At 38.8% G+C, this 13,216-nt stretch overlaps 1 protein-coding gene across 1 annotated transcript; it reads right to left on the minus strand.

Moving 5' to 3' along the window:
- Positions 1 to 4,135: 4,135 nt before the first annotated feature.
- LOC149205012 (uncharacterized) lies at positions 4,136 to 5,209 on the minus strand. The gene has a single exon (XM_089397272.1). It carries the CDS (start codon positions 5,207 to 5,209, stop codon positions 4,136 to 4,138), a length of 1,074 nt encoding a protein of 357 aa, XP_089253398.1.
- Positions 5,210 to 13,216: the final 8,007 nt, after the last annotated feature.

Here is a 13,216-nt window from a genome sequence, read left to right on the forward strand (position 1 = left end):
ATGAGGTCAGTTAAGGATAACATTGATCGTCAACAACTCAAGGGTGTGTACAAGATTGATTGCTCTTGTGGCAAGAGTTATATTGGGGAAACAGGTCGGTCTCTGAAAATAAGACTAAAAGAGCACGCGGCTGATATAAAGAATGAGAGATCCTGTACATCAGCCCTTGCAGAACACTCGTCCAAAACCAAACATCATGTGTGTTTGGAAGACGCTAAGATAATTGCAAGAGAGGATAATTATCATAAGAGAAAAATCAGAGAGGCCATCGAAATTATGAAATTTCCTCAGAACCTCAACAGGGACAATGGGAGTGAAATTAGTGAAAATTGGCTTCCCCTGATCAGACAAATAAACCCCTCCAGGCCTTTGGAAGCATAGTATCAGGGGTTTTCATATTAATAAATTTAATTTAATTAAATTTAATTAGATTAATTAAATCAAATTAATTAATTTTATTTTATTTTATTTTAGTTAATTTTAATTTAATTAATTATATTAATTAAATTAATTTTAATTAATTCTAAATATAAATAGAAATAAAATAAAATTACTCAAATAATTAATAATAACCAAGAAAATTAATAAATAAAATAAAGATTATAAATTAATTAATTGATTAATTAGACAATTAGGGCATAATAGGTTAAACAATGAAAAATTGTAAATAACAATAATAAAATAAATAAAAAAGAATTATGGATAAAATTAAATAAAAATTAATTAATTAATCAATTAAATTTAAATTAATTAATTAAATAAAAATAAAAACAATAAAAAGAATTATAAATTAATTTTAATTAAATTTAATTAGATTAATTAAATCAAAATTAATTAATTTTATTTTATTTAATTATTTAATTATATTAATTTTAATTAATTCTAAATAAAAATTAAAATTAAATAAAATTAGTCAATTTATTGAACTAAAACAATTAATAATAACCAAAGATTTTTTCAGAACGAAAAAGCATTAATATATTATATGAGAGATATAAGAGTTCCATAATAATTACATCTGAGATGACCTAAAAAAACCTTTGGTCAAATACATTTGCTCATAAAAGGATCTGCATGTGGGTATATCTATCTAATGCTGATCAGCAACTAATCAAACTAGCTCTGATAGCTCTACAAAATATCATGATTCACATAATATAGAGAGGCTATATGCATAATCACAAAATACATATGCAGAAAGACATGAAGACCAGCAGAGACTAGAAATCCGGGAGAGCAAATTCATGGATCTGAAAGGTATCTCCCTCAGAGAAAATCTGTAAATACCATAAACCTGGAGAAGATAGGAGGCCCAATTTAGAAAGAGCATCAGCTTTCATATTTTTGTCCCTACAGATGTGACCAATAGAACTTCCGACCATGCAGCCCCAGAAATAGTTGATCCTATCCATCCAGCCAGTCAGGTGAGGCACTAAAATGTGATTTTTCCTTGATACGAAATCGACCATAACTTTCGAATCTCCAAATACTGATACCTGTTGAATATCAAGGAAAAGATAAAAATTTTAAGAGTCCAGCAAGAGCCATAGCCTCTGCCTTGTTGTTGGAGCCAAAACCTTGGTTCCAGTGGATGGAGAAATGAGTGTTTTCGTTCATCATAATGATAAAACCACATCCACATACACCCAGTTGTTCAGCACCGTCGAAGAATGCTAATGGGAAAGTTGAGCATTCCGTTGATTGCAATTCGGAAACAATTTTTTTTTGATTGGTAGACTTCTGTGGCAGGGCATCAAAATTAGCAGAAATCCTATCTATGATTTTCGAGCATGAGGAATTAGAGCCTTTAAAGATGTTGAGGTTGCGGCACTTCCAAATGTTCCACAGGGAAATGATAAAAATCCTTCGCCATGTTTCTTTCTGTCCGCTACACCATAGAATCCATTCATAAATTGAATCCTGTCAGCAGTGCCAGCCATATCTGCTTCGTTTTTTTACATTTTAAAAATAAATGCACATTACTTTCCCCGTCTGATCTGCATAATGCACAAATATTTTGGTCGTGCCATCCTCTTTTCATTAAATTCTCCCATGTTAAATTTCTGTTGTGAAAAGCAAACCAAGCAAATAGGATCATTTTTGATGGGCAGCCATCCTTCCAGAAAATCTGAGGAAAAACAGGGGTGCAGGGAATCTGCTGCAATATCATATGTTGATAAACCTCTTTTACTCTCACAACATTTATTTCTTTCGAAATGTTCCGTGTTAGATAGTTAGAATCCTCTGAACGGAAAATGCCACAGTTTCGAAGACTCGTCCTAATGCGAACCCATTGATGTGCAATCTCCTGGGGCATTTGCAAATCACCAGCTTCTTTCCACATCGGGATGGGGCCTTGCCAGCCAGCAATCAAACTGTCCCAATAAAACATGCCTCTTCTATGAAAGAAATTCAGTAAGGATTTAGGTATATTTAACTCTTCAGCGCCGCATTTGAAACGATCTTTGCCAATAAGTATCTTACTTCCAGTTTGAAAATGCCAGATTAAATTCTTTAAGAAATACGGTTCAATCCTACAAAAACTAAGCCAGATTGGGGACCCAAATGAAGCACCAATGGAACCTTTCCTAAACCAGAACTGTAAGCTCTTCCTGCCTAAGTACTTCATCCGAATCATGTAACTCCATGGACCCTCACCCTGTATAGCTCTCCATAGCGACTTGCACAATAGGGCTTTTCCGAAAGAGCGCAAATCAATCAAGCCCCAGCCTCCCATATTCTTTGGTAATGAAATACTGGCAAGTTTTATGAGATGGTATTTCCTCCTTTCAGCTTGACCCCCCCATATAAAATTAGCTGATAATCTATTCATGTTATTAATAATACTCGCCGGAAGAAGAAATAAATGCGCCCAGTAAACTGCAAGTTGGTTTAAAACTGATTGCACTAATATCATTCTTCCCGCCAAGGAGAGGCATCTGAATTCCCATGCAGAAATCCTCCTGTAGAATCTATCCAAGATCCAATTCCAATCAGATTTCGAGTAACCATTAGATTTAATCTGGAAGCCCAAGTACTTTATGCCACAGCTGATAGATTGTGCATTCATTCCAAATAGCTCTGATAACCATAAAACATCTTCATGATTTAAATCATAGTGATAGATAGTAGACTTCTCATTGTTAACTTGTAAACCCGTAGCCATTTGAAAGTTTTTTATGATATCATAGAAATGTAACCAAGTGACCCTGCAAAACATGGCGAATAAGATGATATCATCAACAAATAAATTATGTGATAAAGAAATATTTCTGCAGATTTTAAGGGGGCGCCACATATTTTCATTTACAGCCTTGTTGATATGCAGGCTAAGAGTATCCATCGCCAGGATAAATAACAGCGGAGAGAGGGAGCATCCTTGCCGCAGGCCCCTCTCTACATGGAAGAAAGGGGATGGCATGCCATTGATGATGATTGCATAATCCACAGGTTCAACACAAGCCATGATCCAATTGATCATATTGGATCTCAAGCCAATTCTTGCAAGCAAACACCTGATGTAGCCCCAATCTAGGCAGTCGTATGCCTTCCAGAGGTCGATTTTGATAATAATCGCATCACATTTTTTTGAATGAATAGCATATAATGCCTCTTGTGTGCCAGCAATTGCATCATGAATGTTTCTCCCTTTTAGAAAACCGTGTTGTTCTTTTGTTAGAAATTCTGACAATACTCCCTTCATTCTCTCAGCTATGATCTTTGAAACGATCTTGAAGGTAATGTTACACAACGAAATCGGCCTAAAATCCTTGAAGGTCTGTGCATCCCCCTTTTTGGGAATGAGAGCGATATTGGTGGAGCAGAGCTGTTTGCTGATACTGCCCGCCGTTCTGGTGCCTTCAACCATCCGCAACAAGTCATCCTTGATGATATCAAAGAAATGGATGAGAAACTCAATCGACTAACCATCCGGACCGGGACTCTTGTCCCTTTTGAATGATTTCATAATTGCAAGTAGTTCATCCTCTGTAACAGGCTGAAAATTTTGATCATTTAAATCACCATCAAACATCCGCGGAAATAAGTCTATTCCCCATAATATATCCTGAAATCTGCGATTATTCGCTCTACTATATTGATTTTTGAAATATGCCACTGCCTCATTTGTAATATCCTACTGGGAAAAAAGGAAGCCTCCCTTACTGTCGCTGATTTTCCATATTGCATTTTTTTCCCTTCTTGAGTTGGCGAATCTATGGAAAAATTTTGTGTTTCGGTTGCCTTCTTTCATCCATATCGCCCTACTTTTCAACCTCCAGAAAGCTTCTTCTTGTTTCAAGATTAACAATTTCTTCTTTTGAAGACTCTTAATACGACATCTCATTTCAAAAGGCAAAGAATCATATGCCATAGATTCCGCAACAAAGTCAAGCTCCTTTTGGATATCCCAGAGTTCTTTTTTATTTGCTTGCCTTTTCTGAAACTGCCATTCTTTTACAATCTTCTGGATTTTATCCATCTTATCATTGAAGGACATATGGATAGGAGCAGATCTTGATGAAGACATCTCTTTCCATGCTTTTAATACAGTGCTATTGAAGTCAGGATCCTCCAGACATTGTCTGTTGAATTTAAATGGGAAGCCTTTTCTGAATCCCATAGCCCTCCACCCAAGCATGATCGGCCGATGATCGGATATAAAGACATTTTCGACTGTTGAATAAGGCATGCCCAAGGATTCAATCAAGCTGACATGTATGATGAATCTGTCGATTCTCTTAGAAATGTAAGCCTTTTCATTCCTACCATTGTCCCAAGTAGGAAGGATTTTGGGAGGGAGAATGTCGATAAAAATTTTATTTAGAAACTCATTCCTAATCCTGGTAGAAATAGGATCCTGTTTCTTACTGTTGCCCCAGATTTCGCCCATGTTAAATGTGATATTTAGGTCACCTGCAATCAATAATGATTCAACATCAAAAACTTCCGAAGCGAAGAGACTTTCCCAAAATGTCGATCTGTTCTTGTATGGAGCATATATGTTCAATATATTAATAGGACATTTAAGCCCTCTAATCTGAGCAGAAATGAGAATGCCTGCAATGCAGCTGTAAGCTTTTGCGCATATCCAATGAGGGTCCCATAATACCGCTAAACCACCAGATAGGCCTATGGCCTCAACCGCTGAGATGTGCCATAGGGGAAACATTTTCCTGAAGTAGGACACTGTAACAGATGCAGCATGCATGGTCTCTTGAATTAAAATGATTTTAGGGCTCGTCGATAAAAAAAAGTTTTTTAAGGCCAAAAATTTCAGGTCTGCTCCCAGACCTCTAATATTTACAGATATTATGAAATTCATTTCGAAGGTGATCCGGCCTTTCCAGCTCTAAGAGGCCTGTCTTCAGACATGTCAATAATAGGAATGTCAACCAAAGAAAGATTTCTGATGCTACAGTCAGAAACAACTCCCCTCCCCCTGAAGTGCCTACTGCCCCTATTATTCTTTCTTCTCACTGTGATATTTCTAGCAGAAGAAGGGCTGATCTTAGGCGATTTTGGAATATCAGGCTTATGAACAGTGAGAGGCTTGAGGTCAAGTGATTTTTTGGACAAAAGGTAGTCCAAATCACTACCAATAGAGTTTATAGGCGATGAATTAGGGGAATTTGCAGGAGTAGGAGAAATCTGGGATTCTATACCATGGTCACCAGGAGAAGTATTTAGAAAAAGGGGCGAAGATGAAGACTGAATATGCAGGGCTTCCTTACCAATTGCAGGCCGAGGAATGGGATTCGGGTTAGGAACAGCAAGATCAGCGGATGGTTCCAATGGGGGATTTGGAGGATGAGGGATCTCATAATCAGAGGCCGTTTCCAACTCAGGCATGGACGGCGAGATCCGATATAATGGATCAGGGGCTTTAGGCGGCGAGGGAGATAGCAGATGATCATCATCACATACATCATCACGGGAAGGCCGAGAAATGCATTTTGGAGAAGCCGATTTCTCCGTATCCTCAGAAGGAACTTTCATCTTATGAGGCAACTCCACGAATTTAGTAAGACCGTAATGCTTTCAGCCTTTAAAATGACGTCGCGGACAATGTTTAACAAGGTTCCCAATGAGATGGCAAGCCACGCACCGAAAAGGTACGCCCCAGAAATCTAACCTCTACCTAATGGACTGGTCATTCCAACTGATATCGATATGCTCCAGAAAGCCTCCTATGAAGGATATTTCAATCAAAATCCAGGCCATACGCTTGTCCTTCTCCCCGCGGCATCAGGGGTCTACATACACACACCTCCCAATTTCATTTCCAATTTCAGTTAAGGTCTCTATCGACCATAACTCCAGCGACAGCCCAGGAAGTTTCAGCCAAATGAGATTGTTATAAGGCGTGTTTCTTAGGGGGTTATATCCCAAATACCACCTATGCAAGGCAAGAAAACTACGACCATAAACCCATTTATGATTCAGAATGGATTCCAAATCCACTGAGCTAAGAAAATGAAAGCAGTACCACTCTTTTAGTAATCTGGAAATAATCGGGGCATACCCAATAATAGGCTTCCACTGCAATTCAAGCCATTCTCTCATCTGCTGGTCATTCATCTCTGGGAAATGCCACCGGCCAATCAGAGCTTTATCTTGGAGACTATCAATGCGTTCAGTCAAATGAACGCTGTCAATTCTAATGGCAGCAGGAGGCGAAATAGATTTAACAGGTTTATGGCACTTTCGAGTTCGATCCCCAGCAATAGACTTCCCAGTAAGCTCATTCTCCACATTAGTGACAGTACGAGGGTCCGATGGATGAATCAACATTTCATCCAGCGTGGAATGCCACTCGTTTGACAACCTGGCATTACGATGGAGGGATTCCGCCTGTATGGCCGCGTGGACCATAGCTTCCGTGGCAGATGTATCCGACATTAATTCCGTCATAAATAAGTCACCTAAGACTTAACCCAAAGTACAAGAGAAAATCCAAAGGAGCTGCGGGATGTACACTGCATACAGATAGGATAAGATATGACCGATACAAAAGACCTGGAGAGAGAAGGTTTCACCTACTTCGAGTCAGCGGAATGTACTAGCAAAGGACACCTCGGGAAGTAAAAGGTACATTCTCGATGAGGAAAAATTCAAAAGCCAAGCCAGTTGTCCTCCTCTATAAAGATGATAGTCATCATCAAGTGCAAGCATATGTCATGATGGGGATAAAATCAAACTATGACGGTGTCAATAGATATTAGCATTAACACTCATCCTGAAATGGCTTGATAGAAATTAAGGCAATTGATTTGAATCTAGAGTGCTCTACCCAAGGTGGTAAAATTCAAATCAATTACCGGAAACCAATAACCGGTAACCAATAACCGGAAACCAATACCAGAGAACCAAGACGAAAAACCCAGAAACGGATACAGGAGAGAACCTGGAGCCAAAAACAATAGAGAGGCAATAGGAATGGACCGAAAAGGATTCCACAGAAAAATAGAGACGAAGTAAACCACAATTACACAACTCAGATTATCACATAAACCCTCATGACACCTCTTCCTAACATACTATACAGCAACAGAAAAACTTCTCACATACACACCACCATGGCCCAAGTTTAAATCAAAACTCATAACATGGTTTTGATATTATGCAATAGCTCTGTAATCTAATAGCCCGAATCCATGACCAGCGAGTGACTGCTCTATCAGATATGGGACAAATCCATATAGCATAGGAAAGTACAAATTTCCTCAAATGAAAGATTCTAACTAGAAGAAAATAGATACATGTAGAGACTATATAATTCGATATACACTCCCAGATATCTAACTCCAGTATACAAAAACTACCCCATTGATCTAAATCCATATTGAAAGCATATTGAAGGACAGATAATCATACCTAGAAGTGCCGACGAACCGAAACCGAGGTGAAAAACAGAAGAAAACAACAAGGAAAAGACTCAACACAGCAATGAAAGAGTCATGCAGACGAATGCCATAGGTGGAGAGTGACTGGTAGAATATGAGCTAGGCAGATAATTTCAAGTGGCAGATAGTGATGCAACATGGAGCAAAAGTGCTAGATAGGATATATCATAGGGAAGATAATGAAGAAAATATGAAGCATTTAGAGATAGGAAGGAATAAGAGAGAGTAATATATGATTTAGCAGCTAGATGGGTAAGGAGCATGAGCTACAACTGTCGAAATGCATGCGAGATTATCGCACCTATGAGTGGCTAGTCATACCACATAGCTCTCCCCAGATTGGATGATATCTGCAGAGCACCTCCGCTCGGTCATCGCGCACCTCCAAATAAATAAATAAAATAAAGATTATAAATTAATTAATTTAATTATTTAATTATATTAATTTTAATTAATTCTAAATAAAAATAAAAATTAAATAAAATTAGTCAATTTATTAAACTAAAACAATTAATAATAACCAAAGATTAGCATTTGATTAATAAATAAATAAATAAAATAAAGATTATAAATTAATTAATTAATTAATTGATTGATTAATTAATTAATTGATTAATGAGAAAATTAGGGCTAAATAGGATTAATAAATAAAAAATGGTAAATAACAATAAATAGACTAAATAAAAAAGAATTATGGATAGAATTAATTAAAATTAAATTAATTAATTAATCAATTAAATTTAAAATTAGAACAATAAAAAGAATTATAAAATAAATAAATTGAACTTATTTATGAATTAAGTATATCAATTAAAATATTTTTGGGTTCTAGGTAAAACAATGGGAATAATTAAAGCTAAATAAATAATTAATTAAAAGTAAAAACAAATAAGAAATCATATATATAAATGTCGGCTTCTTTATAAAAATTAGGGATCTAAGTTTATTTATACCCAAGTCAAAAGACTCTTCTCTCAATAAGCTTTCATTCATATTTTATCTCATTTAGTCCTGATGATGGACCTGTTGTCGGGAAAAATACCTATGCAGGACGATCCTATCCACCTAAGGTGTGACAGTGCCTTAGCAACAAACAGAGACAGCTATTCTAGTATTCTTCCTTTATGAATTAAGAATGAAGAGAGATGGATGGACTAACCGGTGTCTTCCGTTTGTCCCTCGATCCAGTTTCTCTTCTCTTGGAGAGTTCCCAGCTACTTGCCTTCTCGCTCGCCCAGCTTCAAGAGGTTTCTGCAAGATCACAAGAAGAGAACACTACACAAGACATGGATTCATATTCATAACTAGTTCAGGATTAGAAATAAACTAAACATACTAATGCAATCATACATCAAAAATACATCAGTATATAGGAGAAACCAAGATAGCTTTATTGATGAATAACAAGGTTCAGGAAGAGATACAACCCAGAGGGCTCCAATCCAGCATCTCCTTCCCAGCAAATGGAATTCCTACCTTCACCCCCTTCAAAGCATTAAGAACCCAATGATTCCAATCTCAAACCAACAACAATTCTTTGCAATAACAAAATTCCAGCCCCCAGATCTCATGGAGGAGAGATCCATATATAGATGTTTGGAGAGAGGATGGGTCAGCTTGAGATCTGACTAGTGTCCTCTCCCTCTGTCAGTTCTTGATTCCACTTGGAGGTTCTTGCTTCCACTTGGAGATTTGGAACCTCTTACTCATCATAGTCGAATTCCCTGAGGCAAGTGTCATTTTGGAAGCTTCCTGGGTTTTGACACCTTGAGAAATGAACTTGCCACATGTCCACTCTCGCTCAGCGCAGGTAGCCAGTGTTTCCTTTGACATTCAGCGCAGGTAGCCAGTGTTGGCTTTGAAATTCAGCGCAAACAGCTAGTGGAGCCACTGAATTGATCCTGAATTGACTTGTTTTTTAGCAGTTTCTGGTGGAGAACTTCTGTGAATTGTTGTGGTTTGTTAGCCTTGTTCCTCTAGGGGTAGGAACAACATGTTTAGGGACTTTGGATCTCTTAGATTATGGACATTTCATGCTCAATGTTGTAAGGCACAAAAATGTCTATAACAGTTGCCCCCTAAAGTATGAGGCTGTTTATCGGGTGATATGCTTTATCAGGGGGATCCGAAGTTCATCCAATGCTGGGAGGAGACATGTAATAAGATACAATACAATACATTATTTTTCATATTGCTTTCATGATCTAGCTGAGGCGAGCATTCCCATGCTCAGCTTTATAAATTCATTTTTCTGTACATAGAACAGACAATCGTCTGATGGTAGACTGATAATTTTGATGAAATTATCATCCTTTGAGTAGGAGGATTATCTGCTGCAATGATGTACATGTCAATGTCTTTATCTTTCCTGAATATATATCGCAGCCCGGATGGATGAAACTAGATCCGGGGTCTTCAAACTCGTTTGATCTTCACTCTAAGTACAAGTCGATCCATGTGAGAAATGTTCTGAAGTCGAACATGGAAAGACATCGCTTGATTACCGGTCAATGATGTAAACCGTTAACAAGCGCGAGAGGAATCACCGATAATGATAATGACCCTCAAGGTACTGCAGTACAATTCACGTGGTGTGAATAAAGGACTTGGCGTCGAACACCACGCAAAATCTTTCGGTCGAAGGTCATTGATGTATACCTGTCGCCGGAAGTGAGAAACTTGCCATTGAGGCATGCAAGCTTCAAAGTACTGAAGGGGTTGTTCCTAGATCAACTTCTTGGATAATGAGCTGATGTCAACAAGAAGCGATCCGTCAAAGGAGGGCCTTAATGAATCCCACATCAGTGACACGGAACGGAGCTAATGATTTTAATGGAGGTGAAAACGATCTGTGACATATGATTCAGGGTGGCGGTCATGAAAGGATGAAGGATAATGTATGGCAGTGGATGGGACACGGTTGACTTTTCTGAACGACTTCTCTTGAACATATGGCGACACAGATGCGATGGATCGGTAGCATTACCCCAAATATGGATGGTATGGCGAGACCATGGATGTGACCGGTGAATGAAACAACCCAACTCGATTGTGATACGGAGGAAAAGTGTCATGTTCAAGAGCGACTTGCTGCCATCAAAGTTTTCTTGAGTTTCTCCCAATTTTTCCCTAGTCATTGCTGACCAGTACCTCTTTATTTTTGTCAAGATTGAGGAGGATAACATATGCTTGTTCTATAACCTGCCCTTCGGGCAAGCCCATCGCTATGTTTTAACGAGCCTAGCGATAGTGAAACTCGTTCTCGTCTAAATACAAGTTTGTCGCTATTTAATGATTTTAACAAGTCTAACGACAAGGATAACTCGGTCCTTTTCATTTTTAGAGAGTCTGAAAAGGTACATAAAGTTAAATCCAAAAGTCCTTTTTCGTCATCTAATCCCTTAAGTCCGAAAAAGTATAAAACAATACAGAAGGGATGAGTTTTCGATAGTTTTAACGAGCCGAATAAAACAAGCGCTCGATCTTTTTGTGCAATAATCCCTCAGGTCCAAAAAGATTAAAATATAGAGGAGGGATAGCACTTCCTGTCCCTTTAACGAGCTGGAAGGCCAAGGACTCGGCAATCTTTTCATATTTTACGAGTCAGTTGAAAAGAGCTTAAAGAAGACTCGTTTTTTGAGGAACGAGTGATAAACAGGGTTAGCAGCTGATTCCAGGTACAGGTTGGAATTTTCCAATCACGGCAGTGTCACAAGGATGGCTAGGTGAAATCACTCCTCGCAGCTGTTCCTCAAAATGGGTAAACAATCATATGGAGGTGAACGATCGGCCAAATGAAAAGTGGAGGTGACGGTGCAAACACGACCAAGGCTTTAATGGCTGATGAGGTTACATTCACAGTGGTTATTTACCGGGTAGTGGTTCATTTTTTATTTTAAAATGAGCTTAAACGCTGGTGGAAACACTTGCTCATTGCTTATGTTTATTTTTTAACGAGCATGAAGTCCGCGTTAAAACTGCTCGGATCTTGCGTTTATTTTTTAACGAGCATGAACTGTGTGCTAAAACTGCTCGAATACCCAATCATATGATAAGAGTGTCTCATTGAGATTCTATTTTTTATGGAGCTTCATCTCACGAAGCTTTGCCCCGGATCCTTTCGTTATGCAAGTTCGGAAACGACTAATCCTACGAGTTTAAAGGGTTAGACCTACAGGTTTAAAGGGAGGACCTAAAAATTTAAAAAATAAATAGCCGCCCCTTGCTTGCACTCCAAAAGGTTTGCATGCCCCCAGGCATAAAGTACGATTTCAAGGTTACCTCTACTTCATTTCCGTCAAAACATTCGTTTCACCGAGAGAGGCCTACCTCTTTCAGGTTACCCAAAGATTGTCTCGTTAATCTTTCAAACAAAACACTTCCTCGGCAATGTCTACCGAAATAGACAAAGGTGAGCGATGTAGCCCGCCAACTCACATAACTTTGACAAAAGAATCTTATTCTAGAATAACCCTCTTCCTAGACGGACGGGGTACAGACTAGTCATATTCTCCCGCGGAAACCTACTCTATACCCAAAGTTTCCCTGCCGAAGCAGACCAGGACGCATGCCCCCTAGGTTCCAGTCATATCCTCCCGGATTACTCGCGCTCATCAGGAGGACGAACCGTGGGTTGAGACACTTCTTGCGTGAATAGACCATTTAGGGATGGTACATGACTATTTGCGATGCGTGATCCGGGAAATGAAAGTTGGTCCACGAGCTTGACCACTCTTCCTTCGTGCGGAAAACACATTACTCTAAAGAGTGAGGAGACGAGGGCCCCCATGCAATATATATAGTCTCGTCCAAGGAGTAGGTTATAATCCAAGGGTCCTTGAACGACCATCACGTTCATTTGAACGGTCTTCCCATTCAATGTTATGGGCACATTGGGGAGGATCCCTAAAGGTCGACTGGTTCCTTTATCAAAGCCTGATAGATTTCTCATTTCAGGCAAAAGTGCTGGCGAACCAAGCGCTTTCCAAGCAATAGAGGAAAGGATACTCACAGATGCCCCCTCATCAATGATAGTGCCAGCCATTACCATTCTGTATATTTGAACGATAATTCTGAATGGTATGCTTGCTGGCAACCGGGGTCTGCCTAGTTGATTCCAGTCGAACGAGACAACTAGGTTGCTTGGTGGTGGGACCGAATAGACGGCTGGGTATGACTCTGACGAAGTTCCTTCCTGCGATAAAGGAATGGGCAAATTTCCCCCTTGTTCGTCGGAGTCTGTGTTGATGAAGAGAATTTGGACAGTGTCGTCTTTATTCTCCTCTGTGATGGTATCATTCAAAGATAGAGCC

Source organism: Pinus tabuliformis, chromosome 1_2 (assembly GCF_031772625.1).
Source record: "Pinus tabuliformis cultivar Carrire ecotype Pingquan chromosome 1_2, CPIR1, whole genome shotgun sequence".
Lineage (NCBI taxonomy): Eukaryota > Viridiplantae > Streptophyta > Pinopsida > Pinales > Pinaceae > Pinus > Pinus tabuliformis.

Bases quoted from the DNA above. Each gene is read 5' to 3' on its own strand.
- LOC149205012 (XM_089397272.1), bottom strand. From the start codon at position 5,209: ATGCATGCTGCATCTGTTACAGTGTCCTACTTCAGGAAAATGTTTCCC.